The following is an 18,314-nucleotide window of genomic DNA, read 5'->3' as shown; positions in this document are numbered from 1 at the left end:
ACCTGCAAAAACGGTTGGTTGTTTTTCCTGAAAGGTACCTTGGCTTGTAGTGATTACCCCATGCCAGGCACTACATAAGAAAGAGGCTTGAGTCTAGGTTGGAAGGATTTACTCAAGCTGCCATTAAAATCTTCTAGGTGTCCAGGTGCGTTTTAGTATCTGGGCTCTAGTTCTCATGAGGGAGCACATCGTAATTCTCCTTTCAGGTAGGAAGCAGGAAGACAGAATGCTGAGTGCAAGAAGAGCAAGAATTAAGCAGAAAGCTGTAGGCAGCAAGTGTAATTTGCCCCCTTTGGGCATTCACACGGTGACACTGATGACAGGATCTCAATATATGGAGTTGTGTAGGACTTATGTCTCATTTAGGGCACAGGTTTGACTTACAGTGGGGAACCCTGAATAGGTGCAATTAGAACAGTATAGTATTTCCAGGCTTTTGACAGCTCAATTCTGCAGATCATTAGCATTCCTAGTAAGTGTTTGATTTCATACATAGAGTCTGCTTTCTTCACACTTACCTATTAGTGTGTGTCTTTAAACAATAAAAGATACATTTTGTTGAGTAAGTACCAAAATATTTACATGGTATTCTCCCCACTTCCAAATAAAAAAATAACCACAGGAACTAGTATGGGCTCTCAATGGTTGGTCACTTCTTTGAAACAAGTAACTAAAAAACTATGGAATTTTTTCTTTGCCTTTGGCTCCTGTTAGTTTATTACAGCATTTTCACCTGGCTGGACTAGAGTAATTAGGAGCTTTTTAATACTTTGGTTCACTGCTGATGGTTGCTAGGAAATGAAGAATAAGAAAGTAGGTAACTACTTACTTTAGATGACTCAGCTCAGTCAGAAGATGTGGAAAGCAGCTTCATAAAAGAAGTCCTGTAACAGCTGCCAACTTTATTGTTTGAATTCTTTGTGTCACATGCGCCACTACAATTATTACAGTGTTGTTACATTCTGTAGAATTTTTCATGTGAGAATTTTCTGTCAGTGTGCCTGAAGAAGCAGAGCATACTGAAACTGCCTTTTATACAGTAGATGCCAGTGTGAATTTTCATTTTGTTCTTTAATTATGAATAGCTTGTTGATAACTCAGCATTACTGGAAGAAGGGGGAAGGTAATGATGCAAGTGGAAGAGGACCAGTTGTCACAGATGGAAATGGTTGGTTGGTTCGTTCACTTATTTGCTTCCAGTCATAGCCAACATTGCCAGAAAATCTTATGTTACTGTGAGAAAATGAAGGGGGCAAAAGCCACTTTACTGTCTGATTAAAAGGGTGGCTTTTGCTACAGAGTGAGGAATACAAACTCTTGGCACACCTTCAAAACTGCAGTACACACAACTTTGAATTTGAAAAAGCAGTAAGAGCAGGGCAGACACACCAAAACTGTGCAGCAATTCAAGGATTTGCTTGTGCTGTAAGCACCGCTGCCTTCTTGAGCTTGATAAACCAGTAGCTGTCCATGAAAATGTACATGTTGCATTCCCAGGGAAGTAATTCCCTTTTCTCTGGTACCACCATCCACTGTTTGGCACAGAGGCGGCATGAGGGTCTGGTGGTTCTCCATAGGACCCTACATAGCCCCTGCTCTTAACTGCTTGCCTGTAGCTATCAACCCAGTGCTTTCAAGTGCTGCTTCTGATCTCTCCTGTTTGGGGCATCCCCATACCTTCACTTCATGCTATCTTTGATCAGTCTGGATTGTGCACTCCTAGTCCGAGTAGTATGGCCAGTTTCTGGGCAGGCACTTGGGAATCAGGAGAACATGCGGACTTCTCCACATTTAAAACTGTGAGATCTAAGGAGCAGGTTGTCTCTGAACAGTGGCTGTAGAGTGAGGAAAGTTCTCAAACTTGTGTAAAGAGAAGAGCCTTAGGCAGATACTGTCCTTTGCTCTCTGGCTCTTGGTCTCAGTGAGAGCAGGGCAAGGAAAGCGTCTGTGATTCTGTACCTTCATTCTATCTACAAGAGACACACAGAAGGATTATTACAGTGGTGAAAATTATGTGCTGCTGCACTGTACCTTGCAGACAAGTGAGTGGAACAGGTCAGGATGGCCAACTCCTGGCTTGAGTAGCCAGGCTACAGAAAGGAGTAGAGGCTAAAAGGCATTCCTCTCTGCCAGCCATTACTTCAGAGGTAGCAAAAATCAGAGATTAGTTCAAATCTGCCTTTATTATCACCCTAAGCCTAGCAATTTACAGACACATCAGCTGGCCCCATATCAAATAGCTATGGGCTTTGCAGAGTCGCAGGCTTCCATGCAGAAGAGCAGTTATTGCACTGAGTGCAAACAAATTGTCCATTACTCAGAGCAGTTGTAGGTCTTACCGCTGTTACTTATTCCCATGCATGTTGCTAACCATAATGGGATTTCTTTATTAGACCATGTAGTGATGTGGATCTTCTGTCCAAAGACTACAAGGTATCTGAAAGTCAGAGATGAGTATTTCTACAAATGCAGTCTTTCCTCAGGGCTTTTCTAAGTGAAAGGGCCTGACTAACAACGTCTCAAATACTAGAATGGAGGAAATGGATTATGAATTTTCCCATTTTCTCCAATTGTAAATAATTAATTAGCATACACTGAAAAAAGTATGTACAATCAGGTACATTCTGTTTGCAAGTCTTCAGTGACCCATGAAGGAAAAATTAATATTAGTGTTTCAACCAATTTGAAAAGCTGTACCCCATTTTGCAGACAGTTTTAATTTGCTATTCTCTTTTCCTGTTTTATAATGTCATCCTTAAGGCTACCCTATTGGTTCTTTTTTGTTATTCGTTGTTGTGTTGGTTGGTTAGTTGGTTTTTTTGGGAACTTGTTTGTTTTTGTTCCAAATCTACATTCTAACAAGTCACTTGTATTTAAAACCTTCAAAATATTTGCTGGTGACTTGTGTGGAGAACTGTTGTGAGCAGTATTACCAGGAGAAATTTTGTATTTTAACTGTGGCTTGAATTTGTTGCCTTACAATACAATACAATACGTGACACAGTGGGAGGAAGAGGGGAATGTCTCAAAGAATTCTGAGGGTTTTTGCCATCCAGTTGGCAGAATTAACTTGAGGCAGTGCATTTGAAGGTGAAGTAATGGTTCCGGTAGTTGTCAAAGTGACGTGCTGGGTGGTAATTTCTGCAGCATATTGGACTATTACCATGCAAGAAAACAGTTCCTCAGTTGAAGGGAGTAAAAGGATTCTTCTACTTGCAAGCTGCCCATGCACGTGTGTAATCTTTCTGAGAATATGAAGACATCCTATTCCAGAATTGTTCTGGTTGAATTCACACCTTTCTTGTTAAGGAGATTATTCATATGAATTCCCATCATTTCAATGTAGGGATCCAATGATATGAACAAGCTCTATCTTGAATAGCTGTATGGTAATTCAGACTTGATTCCTTCCCTTCCTGAAAGCTTACTGTGCTCCTTTTTTCAGGGATTAATTGCCTGACTTAAATTCAGCTGGTTTCTTTTGGGTAGAGGCACAGCATAATATGGCTGTTTGTCTCATTTAGGAACAAACCAGTACTTCACGGTCTTGTTAGCAATAGATTTTTCTGTAATTAATTTACAGTGCAGTACTGGAGTAATAATTTTATACTCAAGTTCAATTCTGAAAGGTTTGTACAGAGACAAAACAAGATTACAGGTGGTCATTAATATCATGCTGGTATTTTTCTTCCCTCACAGGAATGCTGTGTTTTCAGATTTGTATACATTTCTTGCTTTCTCATCTATTTTCTCCCTGTTCTTCTCCCTGAGCATGTTTTCTGCTTTTCTAGGACAACTAAAAGACATTGTACTTTATATGATGGACAGCATTCCACGCTTCCAGGAGTATGTCATATTCCAATGGCAGAGCCGTTCTGCACCAAAACCAGAGAGGTCAGTGAACTCTGTAATAGTATTTAGAAATGTTATTTTTATGGCAGTTATTCACGGTACAGTAGTGTAGTTATTCATTCTTAGAATACAGAGACATTCTGCACCTCTTTATTCCTGTTTCTCAGATATGTCATGATTTTAAGGAAAAATGTAACATTTGAAAGGCGTGGGAGGTAAAAGATCCTATGTCTATAGTAGCTGGTTTCCTAAGGGAGTTATGCAGAAGATGTCAGTTAGCGACATAGATTCCCCCATTGTCTTAATCACACAACAGAAGGTCTTTATCAGGTAACAAGCCAAGAGAGCAATAAAGTGGACAAAGCAGGAAGAAAGAATTAGGAATTAGTTCCTTTTTGTCCTGAATAAAACTGCACCTATGTTGTTGCCTGTGCAATAGGTTATTACACTGAGCAGGACAAAGCTGAATTGTGAAGCAGGTGGCTCAATCTGTACTCAGAGCTTGTACAAATATTTGTACTCCTGAGCTATTCTGCTCTTGTCACCAGTTCACTTCAGTGTCGTTATAGGCTGTTTTTGTTAACTGGCCAGACACAGTGTGGTTTCGATATACCCACCAGGAGGTCCACAGCACTGCAAGTAGAACAGAGCTTCAGTGCACTTAGAGTCAAGTTGTTTTGCAATGAAGTAAAGACATTTGAAGTCTTGTTAGGAAACACACCACTACATATTATACGTATGAATGCTTTTGCCCTTCTTCCATTGAGCAGCAAAATCATGCAAAATACTTTGCATTTTTCACGCAACAAGAGCCTAGCCACATGCTCTTAGTTGGCATATAGTTGCTTGCTGACTTGGAGCCTGATATCATGTCACAACAGACACAAGAAGTATATTGAGAACTAATTGTGCACTTTCTGAAATGAATTAAAAACAGTGTTGTTACTGAAGTGATTGTCAGTACTTCACACCATGTCTCTTTCTCATTTTTTAAAAAGGTAAGTAGATATGCATAAGCTGTTTCCTGAGGTTGCAGGAAACATACACCAAGGCTGGTTTTCATTTGATTGTTAGGTAAGTAGAGACAATGTTCTTTGAGTATTACATTTTTTTAAGCCAACAGAGAAATGCTCCTTTTGAAACAGAGAAAAAAAATTTAGGTACTTCCCAGTCTCACATGTGATCATTAAGTCATTAGCCTATGCATTCTAATCAACCTAACAGGTGTTTTAAAGAGCATGTGGTTTTGAGCTCTTAGCAAGGCTGAAAAAGGGATGCTTCCACTTGATTTGAAAATAACAGATAGAAATGATTTTTTTTTTCCTGGAACTCTACCTGAAGATCATTGGGATTGTTTCAGCTTAGTTTATCCTAATTCAGGGGAATTTTATAATAAATGCAATAATAACAAAGCCAAAACTAATACTGAAATAGACTAATTAAGGAATTTTGCATGAAAACATCTGAAAACTTTATATTAATTTCCATTTGTGCAAATATGTGAAAATACTCTGTTTTATTTGGTTCAGCACTGTAAATCTGAAAGGAGTTTTTCTTTTCTATGACTGCAAACTTTTGAATAACATAGAGCACTTTGGTTATTACTGCTTTCAGAAACTGCGGGTCACTGCAATATCTTATAAGGGAATAAAGCTAGAACCTTGTAAAGATATTCAGGGAAATACTGCTGAACTGTGGTTTAAGTCAAATCACAATTGAAGTTATCTATTGATTAATTAACAAACTGTAATTAACTGGCAATCGGTGAATTATACATTAAGAATTAATATCAGTAATAAACCACAGTATTAGGTGTGATTAATATTAGAAGCTGCTCCACCTGGCCTGTGTGAAGTTCAAGATGCTGACAAGGCAGCCTCTGGCAGTGTCAGAATACTTTTTCACTGGTGTTGTGTTAGAAAGGTCTCTCCTGTTCTGTCACAGTCTTCATACGGCTTTTATACATCTTTTCAAGCTTTTCTGTTGGTAATTATAAACAGATGCCATCGTAGTTACTTTCCCATTCCTACTCAGGACAGTTAATGAGTGTCCCAGTCCCATTTACACTTGCTGGTACACTGCTGTTCCTGCTGTATCAACTGGTGTTAGCCAGGCCATTCATCAAGAAAGACAGTTGTGATGATTCTGCCATATACAAAAGCCTAGCTGGAACTGTAAAGACTAATGTTAAGTACATGGTATATGTGAAGTGTACAGCTAAGTCACTGGCATGGGATAATGTTGTAATAATTTCTCTAAAGATTCCTAGGGTACTCTTTGAAGTACATGCTTGTGGAGTTTTACTTTCAAAAAGTAAATTTCCTATTACTGTTCTCAACAGCTCAGCTCCACCCTGTGGTAATGTAGTGCTCAGTGGAGTGTTTTCACCACTGTGTTCTCAATATGAGCACAGCCTAAATACTGTGCAAAAATTTCTGTTTTCCAGTCTTCTTGGTCTGCACTGTAAACAGTAATCCAGCTGATATTAACAAGTAGTAAGACTATTAATTTCTCTTGCTGGATAAGGAAAGTGAAATTAATCCATGATTTGGACAGCTGTAGCCGTATGAAGCATGACAGCTTTGTATAAAGCAGATTTCTTTTGTATGTAAGTTTTCTGATGTGATGCAAATGTAGCGCACCAGGGGAATTATTTCCTTTTCATGATATTGGCATGTTTTGCAGGTTCTTATTGAGACTGCCAAGAAGCTGGGCCTGCAGTGTCATTCCAAAGGGACGATGATCACCATTGAAGGCCCACGTTTCAGTTCTCAAGCAGAAAGTTTGATGTTCCGCAGCTGGGGAGCTGATGTCATCAATATGACTACAGTGCCTGAAGTGATTCTTGCAAAAGAAGCTGGAATGAGTTATGCTAGTATTGCCATGGCAACAGATTATGACTGCTGGAAGGAACATGAAGAAGCAGTGAGTGAAACTTTTTCTTCTCTGGGTTGTACCCTGGGGGATCTACTGAGAACCTGTAGGGTTTGATACGAGATCACATACTGAACTAAATCTGTTCTTATTTACATCAGTATCACTGAGTTACTCTGGATGAGTAATTGTGAAAGTAAGAACAGAATCAATTGTTGCTACCTCATTCATTTTCATAAACTCACCTCACAACTAGCAAACCTTTTGTCTCCTCGTGTCTGCTTCAGGGGCTCTCTGTGTATGAAGCTTGTGAGCTTTGTGTATGAGCTTGTCTTCCTCTAACTGGTTTGGTATTTTTTCCTTTGCAGCTCTATGCAAAATTATGTATCTGCTGTAATTCTCCTATTTGTGTAAAATACAATCAGACATATACCTACAGAGTAAAGAGGTTTTTACTGGCTAAAACAATTGTGGCATTTTACTTAGAGATGTATGAGTTAAATGAAGTGATTTGAGTATTTAGAGGTATGTGAGTTAAAGGAATTTATTTGGTTATTTAAAATGTGTGCCATTGAAACTGAGAAACACCAGTCAGTTTTATTGTATTTCTAGGTTTCAGTGGATAAAGTTTTGAAGACACTGAAAGGAAATGCAAATAAGGCTACTAGCATACTCCTTTCTGCTATACCTCAGATAGGTTCCATGGAATGGACCGACACCCTACAGACCCTGAAAGTAAGTACACATGTGGGGCTGATCAGTACTTGCGACAATCTATGCATATATACACATAATATCGGTATATGTTCCAAGATGTTTCTGCTTAAATCGTAGCTTCTTGGAGCAGATGCTTCAACAGACCAAATCCATTCAAGATGAGCAAACAAATTCATTAAGACTCTCACAACCTTTATTGCAAAGACCTTGCTTCAATTTTACAAGTAGTAGTGTTACAAAAGGTAAAATAATTAAGGGCATCTATATATGGTTGATGAAGTGTTATCTTTCAAAGCACAGGTAAGATACAAATCTATGTCAGTATCCAACTGAAAACGTACTTCTGCTCAGCTTTAGCTTAGATCTTACAACAGAGGAGAGCCAAGCGGAAAGACTGAATCAAACCAAAACCATTGTGCTCTTTAATATGTCGGAGAGGAGTTTGTTACAAGATATGGATAATAACAAGTCTGAAATTATTAGAACTGCGCTCTCCCACAGGTTTCAAATCCATAGACCATGAAAAAAAAAAAGTGGAAAAGAAAAACATTTCAAAATATATTTATGAGAGAATTTTTAGGCAGAATTTTTCTTAAAGAAGAGTTTACTTACAAGTTTTACATCACTGCTATTTCACAGACATCCTTCAGATTCATTTCTGGCAATAGCATAGAGGGAAATAACAATGTTAAAATAGTTTGGATGTTTATCCAACTTCTTGACAAGCTTTTTGCAATTAATAGCCACTCCCAAGAGTATGAGAGTGTGAAGCAAAAGAGCAACTGAAGATTGCCATGAAATGGTATGGCAGACAGGGAAAGAAAATTAGAATATGAAAGACAGAGCAGACAAGTTGGCCACAAGGATCTCAGTTAGGGGAAGCAGCAGCAGTCTGAAAAGGAGGAATCCTGTTGAGGAAACTTTTGAAAGAGGCCAGTCTCTTATAACTCTCTCCTCTCTTAGGTTATTTCTTTCTCTTTTCTCACTGTGGTGACTGAAATTTGAATGGGTAAGAAAAACAGACACAGACATAAGTCATGTCTTCATATAAATGAAAATGTGTTCCTGAAATGCAATTATCAATAGAACTGTATGTGCTGTAAAAACCTTTTTTGTCTTCTGATTAGGATCAAATTTTCAGTTTTGTTTCCAATATGGTTCTCACATCAGTGACTGTCATCTCTAGCTTAGTCAGTGTCCTAAAGGAAAGATGTTTCAAGCAAAATTCACCCCAGACACTTTTGAGCATACTTGACCAAGTCAGGATTGTGGAGGTCCAAACCAAATCTTTCAAATCAGTCTTTTGCTATTTTTTCACTAGAAAACCTACTTTCTATTTGGAGGCCTTGGGTTATGTTTATGACCCTTCCTCACCTGACTATCTGAAGCAGTTCTTTTAATGTCCCTTCTATACATTTGTGAGAGGTAACTGACTTTTCCATTTCCCCTTTGTGGAAGTATCATAGATGGATAAGGGAGACAGCAGAATCAGTATTCCTTTTCCCTCTAATCCACAGAAAACATTTTCAGAGGACTGGGCCATGCTTTTTGTTTAATACAGATGCCTGGCTATAAAAAAAACAAACAAAACACACACAAAACACCAAACACCACACACACACCAAAAAAAAAAAAAAAAAGAAAAACACCAAAACACACAGAATTTGAACAAATAATGTACAAGATATTCCTTAGCTGCTTTGGTCATGGTGATGTATATAGCACTGCTTAGGTACTGATCTGCCTCCAAATCTGGCAGATGTACTTCATTAAGCAATGTCCTGTTGCTTTCAATTGCGTAATTGTCTTGATTCTTCATTGAGAGTGGAAGAACGGGTGACTGGAAACAGCTGGCATTGAGTCTGCAAGATTCTCCTTTAATGAACGCTAACCATTCCTTCAGTGCATTATCAGTTGTTCAAAACATGGATTCACATGCATTCTCCAGCTCAGTCCCTGAAGTGCTATTTGCTGAAAGAAGAAAATATGATCCACAAGAGGGAAGGGTCACTCCATCCTAATGTAGCTTGTTTTAAGCACATGCTAGTGCCTGCTGTCAGTGGTTAATATTGGTGTAGCTTTGCTTTGGCTTGGCAATCATTATGTGTTGATGCTCTTTGCTAGTAGTGGCTTGCTTTCAGTGATAGTTTTCTGAGGCATTAGAAGAACTGGAAACAGGAACTAGGTATTGCCAAGTGGGGCCTGAGTTTTTGTCAGGAGAGTAGGAGTCACAAGTGTTTCTCATTTAACATAACCAAGTACTCTGGAAAAGTGACAGGAGAGTCTGAGGCTTTGGGGGGTTCATTTGATTTTACATAGGCAAAGCAGGAAAGACTAAAAATCTTGCTGTTTGAGGCATTAAATGTTGGTAAAGTAGATGAAGGATTTGCCCTTCATAGGTTTCTATGTTAGTGAATAAAAGGAGAGGCAATTCTGCAACACGGCAAAGAGAAATACGTGTCTATGTGCCTCTGTACAAGTGTGTAGCTGAACCATAAAGAGTTCTAGAACACTGTTTTCATTGTAGATGTGAAGTGTTCCTATGTATATTTTACTCTGGGAATTTCAAAGGTCAGATGATGGATGTTTTTGAACTGATCTTTTTCGGAGACACCTCTTCCTAGACCTGAAAGGCAGCCCTTCTTGCACTACACTGATGTGGTAAGGAATGCAGAGAAGGAAGGAGCTGAGCAAGACTGCAGCTGGGATTCTTGTGATTAATGATGATGCAAAGCCATGCCAGCCTATATCCAGGCCACAGCTGGGCATCTCAAATGGGCATCTGCCAGTTACCTGGCTTTAGTGTTTGAGGAAGCATAAAGCTCTACATGGACACAAGTTTTCCTTTCTGAGCTCTGTAATCTGGCTGCTATGACTGGAGAAACCTCAGGCAGGAGAAAATATGCTGCCAATCTCTTTGCACAGCTACATTTATCTGTCTCCTCCCATCCAGCGCAACCAGACACATGCAGTGGTGTCACCTCTGGATCTCACAGTAGACTTGAGGAAACCCTGGAGTATTGAAGCAAAAATGTCCACAGGCTGTTTTTCTGCTGAAGGGTAGACTGCCTGCCATCTCTCCTTTTATGTGTCATCTGTTACTATTTTTCAACTGCCTAAGATATCTTTAGGCCAGTATTTTCTGGCTCCATTGCTATAAAAAGAGATCATTCTCCAGGCTCAGGTTACATGACCTTGAAAAAAGTTTGGAGCAAACTTTTCTGCAGGCATAGCATCTTCCTGCAGCCTGTCTCTTTGCAGTGTAACCAGGTTACAAAGCCCTTCCTCTTTGAGAATGGGGCATTACCACATTGTATTTGTGTAATGGATCAGGAAACAGAGGTGATGCTATTTATCACAGTGGTCCAAGTGATTTCTGGCTGGCATCAGGGAAATTTTGGGATAGAATGGGTCAACCATAGGCGATGTACAGCTGGATCTTCTGTTCACTGAAAAGAGTTATTTAGGGAGGTGATAACCACTGGCAGTTATTACTGTAATGCTCCTGAAATAGTCATGTTCCATGTACTCTACGGAGAGAGGAAGGCAAGCAGCAGAGCACAGGTGCTGGAGCTCAGGTGAGCATACTTGGGTTTAACCAGTGAACTAGTAAGTATCATCTCGCAGGGGGAGGCAGCTTGGAAGGGGCAAGGAGCCCCAGAAAGCTGGAAGTTCTTTAAGGGCAGCATCCTTCAAACACGGGAGTGACACATGGAAAGACTAATTGGGAGACTGACTTGGCTAAACAGGAAACAGAGCTCCAGTGCAAAAATGCACCATTCAAGGGTTGCAAGCGGGAACAAGCTGCAAAGAAGGAATCCAGAAGCAAGAGCAGGCACGTAGGGATGGTTTCAGGAAAACTAAACCTTACCTATAGTTGACACTTGGAAGGGACATCAAAGGCAACCAGAACTTCATCCACACCATCAAAAGCTGATTGAGTAAAACATGGGCTCATTTCCAAATTAAGTAAACAAATCAGTGACAGCAGAGAATTTCAAAAGGGAACCAATGTAATATATTTTTTTTAATCTTTGTTAGGAAAAGTATTGGTAAAAGAGGAAAAACTGTCTTGTTGAAAAGAATTTTGACTCATGACAATGGAAAATTTAGCTCTGTACCTTTATTGTGGTAAGGTTCAACCCCATGGGGATCAGGAGAGAATCTCTGTTGGGATGATAAAAGGAATGTCATGTTAGAACTTATTTTGCTCACAGCATAAGTGTAAGAAAATTAGCCTGTGGTAGGGTGTCAGAACTTCTGTGAATGCTCCTCAGATAAACTTCTGGCCTCTCTGAGGGGACCTGCTGATATTGCCTGTCCTTTTTGAACTTCTGCACTAGCCTGTGTGAAATGGTATTTGTCAGATCTCTGATACAAGGAGTAATGTACTTTGATAAGAGAGCTGTGGTGAGTGAATACTGTGGGATAGTTTAGATTATGTAAGGTAACCGTAGGTGTTTCAGCACACTTCATCATTGACATACTTGGACTTTAATACGTTTGGTAGTTTACAAGTTCAAGGGCATTTTTCAGTCATTTTTTCTAGTCACAGACTGAAACTTACATTCATCATTTATGTGTGTAGAGCTCTGATCTTGTAAATATTGCTGAGTAATTTTCTTCTTCAAAAAATATCTCAGTGAAATGGGTGAACATAGTTGTGTGACTGGAACAAATTGGCTCGGGTGAATAAGGTGGAGGTGGAAAGTTCATCAAGGTTTCATTCAACTGTAGTTGCATGAGTCTGCATACTGCAGTCCTTGCAGGCTAAGGGCCTTGCCATAAAGCTGAAAACAAACTGTTTTTCAGGTCTTACCCTTGAATGTGGCTAATGTCAAGGTTGCTTGTTCCTGTATAACATGAGTATTTAGTTCATTACCAGTGAGTGCACCTTTAGAGAAAGGTTTCTGTTCTTGATAGCTGTTCTTCAAAATTGATGAAGAAACTTGTAGAAATCACTTTTTTGAAGGAACTTTGTTTTCGAGAGTATTCTGATTGTATTTGTGAAGAGCTTTCTGTGTATATTATGCATGTAAGCCAGTATGGTAGCCTTAAAAATGAAAAGCAAGTTGCACAATTTTTCCTTTGTAGCTTCTGAGCCTAAACTCTTAATTAAGTGTTTCTGCAGTATGATTGTGTCATATGTTGACCTTGGCTACCAGGCCACTCCAACATTCCCCTCCTCAGCTGAAACAGGGAAGAAAAATAAAACTAAAAGCTTATGGGTTAAGATAGGGAGAGATCACTTACCAATTACTGTCATGTTCAAAACATACTTGGCTTGGGAAAATTAGTGTAATTTATTACCAATCAAATCAGAGTAGGTTAATGAGACAAAGCCAAATCTTAAACCACCTTCCCCCTGCCCCTTCCTTCTTCTCAGGCTCAACTTCATTCCCAGTTTTCTCTGCCTCCTTCCTCCAAGGAGCATGGGGGGACATAGAATGGGAGTTGTGTTCAGTACATCAGGTCTATGCTGCTTCTTCCTCCCCATACTCTTCCCCTGCTCCAGTGTGGGGTCTGTCCCACAGGAGACAGTCCTCCATGAACTTCTCCAGCATGAGTCCTTCCCACAGGCCTTCCTGCCCTCACAACGGGGCCACTGGTGCTGCCAGGAGCCTGCTCAGGTGTGGGCTCTCCATGGGGTCACAGCCTCCTTCGGATATCTACCTGCTCTGGCGTGGGATCTTCCCTGAGCTGCAGGTGAATCTCTGCTCCACCATGGACCTCCCTGGGCTACCGGGAAACAGCTGGCCTCACCATGGACTGCAGGGGAATTTCTGCTCCAGTGCGTGGAGCACATCCTGCCTCTCCTTCTTCACTGACCTGGGTGTCTGCAGAGTTGTTTCACATTTTCTAACTTCTCTCCTCTGGCACCTGTTGTTCAGCAGTTTTTTTCCCCGCTTCTTAAATATTCTATGTTATCCCAGAGGCACCGCCACCATTGATGATGGGCTCAGCCTTGGCCAGCAGTGGCCTGTCTTGGAACTGGCTGGCATTGTCTCTGTCAGACATGGGGGAAGTTTCTAGCAGCTTCTCACAGAAGCCACCCTTTAGCCCCAGCCCACTACCAAAACCTTGCCACACAAACCCAATACAGATTGTTTTTCTCAATACCAGTAAGCCTGTTAGACAGGTTTAAAAAGTTGTAATGACAAGTTGTTGAACTGTTGTAGGGTATGCCCTCCCTGTAATTCTTGTAACTTTTGTGGTGTTGGAAGAGGTTTGAGATACCATGCATGTGGAAAGAGTTACACATGTTTGTAATCCAAATGGAAGCTACGTAATCTGCTTTTATGTCAAAAAGTAATTCTGCTCTGCATTGACAGAGAAAGCATTCATCTACTTTGACTTTGTATTTCAGACAACAGTGCAGTGTTCGGTCATCCTGCCAAAGCAGTAACAATGTGGATGGACCTTGAAGTTTGGGTGCTCACAAGGTAGAGTGAACCACTTCTGAACTTCCAGAGGTTATAATATCTTCAAAAATTGTTAGAAGCATAAAAGAATTGGAGTAAACCTTGATCGATGATAATGTATAAGACAGGTGTTATAATCTTTGTCATGCTTGATAATGTGTAAGATGGCTAAAGTTAGATTTTGAGTGTGTTCTAAGCTTAGGATAGCTTTGCTATCAAGCTGGATGAGACAGTGGTCAAAGAAAAAATTCAGTAGCGAGTGGTCATCCTCTTTTCAATGACACCTGCTAGTTAATATAAGAAAGGAAAGGCTAGATGGTACTCTGCAGTTTCATAAAATAAGATCTAAGAAAGCAGATTTCACATACGCTATTTGCTTTGCTGTTTCTGCCTTTCATTTTTTCACTTAACGAGGCAAATGGTTACAGTTCACTTCAGAAACATGCCAGAAAAACTGAAGAGATAATTTCAAAATAAAATTATACTATTTTTATACATTATCCATATTTTTTAATTTCAGTTATTTTTTTAAAAGTAGTGGGTTTTGTTTGTGTGCTAGAATATGTGGTGTTTAACATTTGTGGTGTTTCTTTCCCAGCATCAGTTGTGTAATGAATCAGTGTTCTCATTCCAAAAAAATAAGTAATGCCTAAGTCAAATATGTGCCTGGGGATGTACTTAAGTGACTTACAGAACTGCACAGAAAAGTGCTTTGCTGTCAGCATCCTGAACACTGTGCTGGCCTTTTGCTGCTTCATTGATCTGAACAACTGTGGGTTTCGTTTCTGTTTTAAGTGATGAATGTGCTTGAGTGCTTTGAATGTATGCATTCCATTTTTTTAATACAATTTGACTTCAATAAAATCTGCTGCTTCTTGTCTAGTAAATAAAATAAATTAAAACTATGCTTCTCCTAATTGTGTGGAAATCATTTGTTTGGTTTGTTGGTTTTTTTTTAATTTATTTCTAGTCATTAGTGTAGTGAGTGAGTTTTGGTTGCCTGACAGTGACTTTTGCCATTCATGGAACGGGTTAGTGGTGATACCTTGTAAACACCACTTTTAATAAGATCACTTTTACAAAAATTGTGCAGCTAAGAACTTAAGGTTCAAAGTCCATGAAACAGGAATTGTTGAGACAGAAGGGGATAAGAATGCTAGACAAGGCAAGCAAGATAAAAACCAGAAACATGAAAGGTATTCATTCTCACGGTAATGTAACATTAAAAACAAACAAATAAACAACAAAAAAACCCACCTTAATCCAAAGGAAATTTTTTTAAAGCAGGTACAGAAGCTTTTTAGCTTGCTAGTCTCGTGCTGTTAGGCACCCACTCTCCTGCTGTGAAAGCCTTTGGATTTGGACATATTGTCCCTAGCAAAACCAGTACAGGTGCTTTTCAGATACTGGATGAAATAGCTTAACCAACTTTCCATATGTCCTAGTGTTTTTTTAAAGAGCTAAGGTTGCAGGAGCCAAAGTGTGAAGACCGACCAGAAGGCAGCTACAGATATTATGTGCTTTTACTACCTTTAATATCTAGCCAAATCAGATGACTAGCCTTAAATACAGTTTTCATTGTTGTTATCTTTGCCCCTAGACAGTTTCACTGAAATGGATTGAAGCCATAAAGTTCATATTCGGATGTTTTAAGATAAAGTTGTTTCTGGGTTTCCATTTTCAGTCCCCCTTGGTTTTTAGTTTGGGTTTGTTTCTTGGTTGGGTTGGGTTAGGTTTTTTTTACATTCCATAGTGACACATAAAGATAATTGTGTTAACTTTCTTGTTTTATAGGCAGAGTACTTACAGTTTCACAGGACAGTATGGTGCAGAGCTGTGTTTTTTCTTATACATTTCTGCTATAAATTCTTAATATAACGCTAGGTAAGGACAGGGAATTGGCTGCATGACCATGTCCAAAGAGTGACAGTCAGTAGCTCAGTGTCCAAGTGGAAACCAGTAACAAGTGGTGTCCCTCAGCAGTGTGTACTGGGACTGATACTATGTATTATCTTCATCAATGACCTAAGATAGCGGAATTGAGTTTGCAGGTGACACGAAGGTGCATGGTGCAGTTGACATGCCTGAGGGATGGGATGCCATCCAGAGGGACAGGGACAAGTTTAAGAAATGGGCCCGTGTGAACCTTCAACAAGGCCAAGTGAAAGTCCTGCACATCGACTGGGGCAACCCCTGCTACCAATACAGGCTGGAGGATGAAGGGATTGAGAGCAGCCCTGCCAAGAAGGACTTGGGGGTACTGGTGGATGAAAAGCTGGACACGAGTTGGCAATGTGCGCTTGCAGCCCAGAAGGCCACTCATATCCTGGGCTGCATCAAAAGCACCATGACCAGCAGGTTGAGGGAGGTGATTCTGTCCCTCTGCTCTGCTCTGGTGACACCCCACCTGAAGTTCTGTGTCCAGCTCTGGAGCCCTTAGTACAGGAAAGACATGGACCAGTTGGAGAGTTTCAGGAGGCCACTATGATGATCAGAGGGATGGAACGGCTCTGCTGTGAGGACAGGCTGAGAGTGCTGGGCTTGTTCAGACTAGAGAAGGCTCTGAGTAGACCTTATTGCAGCCTGTCAGGGGCAGACTTTTCACCAGGGTCTGTAGTGACAGGAAGGGGACAACAGTTTTAAACTGAAAGAGGGCAGAGTTAGGTTGAGCATAAGAATTATTTTCCAATGGGGTTGGTGAGGCACTGGAACAGGTTGCTCAGAGATGTTGTGGATGCCCCATCACTGGAAGTGTCGAAGGTCAGGTTAGACTGGGGTTTGATCAACCTGATCCAGTTGAAGATGTCCTTGCCCAAGGCAGGGCATTGGAGACAGATGACCTCTGAAGGTCCCTTCCAACCCAAACTATTCTGTGATTCTATGATACCTATATGCTCTGTCATTAGAGGCTTGTTATTTGAAGGTGTCTCATGCAGAATTAATATAAAGTCAGTAACACAGTGGTAGTGTGTAGTGTGTTTTTGCAAAGTTTAGCATATATTTTATACTCTTTTAAATGTATTCTGAGATATTTATCCAGCAGACTATACCAGGAAGATGGTATCTGGGAAGAAAAGCATAGGTAATGTTTAGTTGCTTAGAGACAGGCCAAATAATTGGTTTTCATTGTCTTTCTAAACAGTCCTAAGAAAGCTATCAGATTTATTGTAGGAAGTACTGCAAGTACAGTAGAGAACAAGATACAAATGTAATGTACTGCTTTATTAAAACCGAGTTAACATTATAGCAGAGTACACTGGTGGTTCTTAGACTCAGTATGTCTCTGATTTGACAAGAGTGAGACAACGGCATGCAGAGGACTTCATTGATGGAAATTGCCTCTCCTGATTGACTGTCTCTCCATGACAATTTCAGTTTTTTTAATTAACATTATTCAGGCCATTTGCTGTGGTGGATTTGGAGTGCCTTCTTCTGGTACATAGTGCTGACAATGCTCCTGTATCATAACATCAAAATCAGTGTTAATAAATACTAGCTTGAGGCTCTTGCAAAGTCACACCTTAGCCTGGTGAACAGCTTACCAGAGTATAGGGTGCTAAACAGTTGGTGTTGCCTGGTTTTCAAATGTGTCAGACTCTACAGTAAATGCCTTTCAAGGTCGACTGATGCCATTGCTCCTCTTACAGAAATTTTGTGTTTTCTGTGTATTAAACATAACCTGTTATCCACTTATCACTATAGTTTTACACTGACATCTCTTGTACTAAATACTGTCTCTATTTCAGCAGGACCTTTCAGAATCTGAATGGTTTCTATATATATGTTTCCCAAACCCTTACATTTTCAAGTCTCATTAAAACAGTTGCTACTTCAACTCAGGTACCAAAGTAGTGAGCACTGAAGCAATCAAAGCAGCTTATCTGTTAGTAAATTGTGTGACTCATGCAAAAGGGATTTGGACCATGAAAGCCTAGTGAAGTTATTCACCAATGAAATTTAATGTTTTTCAAGCCTTCTTCTCATTCTCCAGTGAAATTGTCCTAAACTAACTCATTGACTTATACGGCCTAAATGCTCCCAAGGCTTTTGGGGGAAAGAGACCACCCCTAGAGCTAGCAGGAGCTGTTGAGGAACAGGTCAGGTTTCGTGCTTCTGTGTGGGATTTGCCTTGTTGAAATAGAGAAATGCACCTGGGCAACAGTGGGTATATTAGAAATAAATGCTGAAAGCCTAATTTTTTTACACATATACACAGCGCAGAGACTGAATGGAAGTGAGCGATTGTGAATAGCACACGTGCACAAAGCAGGAGGCATGCTGTTATTAGCCAAGAACTGGGAAATACAGAATCAGTAGCACACTTATTGCTTGTAAAATTTTCCACGGGGCTCCAAAGGAAATGTCAGCACTTGGAACCACATGAAATGTCCGGATCCACACAGACCACAAGCAGAAGTGTCACTGCAGAGAAAGTTCAACATGCAAATG

General features: G+C 40.1%; 1 protein-coding gene across 1 annotated transcript in view; it reads left to right on the top strand.

Moving 5' to 3' along the window:
• Positions 1-14,284, top strand: part of MTAP (methylthioadenosine phosphorylase) — a gene marked incomplete at its 5' end in the record, with an annotated part of 28,592 nt that extends 14,308 nt beyond the window's left edge. The window contains 4 exons of the mRNA XM_080362495.1: positions 3,792-3,894; positions 6,538-6,777; positions 7,339-7,461; positions 13,811-14,284. Of these exons, the coding sequence (XP_080218621.1) occupies positions 3,792-3,894; positions 6,538-6,777; positions 7,339-7,461; positions 13,811-13,849 (505 nt within the window). The 3' untranslated portion in view covers positions 13,850-14,284. The remainder of the gene's footprint in view (positions 1-3,791; positions 3,895-6,537; positions 6,778-7,338; positions 7,462-13,810) is intronic.
• Positions 14,285-18,314: the final 4,030 nt, after the last annotated feature.

Source organism: Nesoenas mayeri (assembly GCF_963082525.1).
Source record: "Nesoenas mayeri genome assembly, chromosome: Z".
NCBI lineage: Eukaryota > Metazoa > Chordata > Aves > Columbiformes > Columbidae > Nesoenas > Nesoenas mayeri.
Note: the sequence above shows the minus strand (reverse complement) of the source record. Positions and strands in the feature narration are given on the sequence as shown.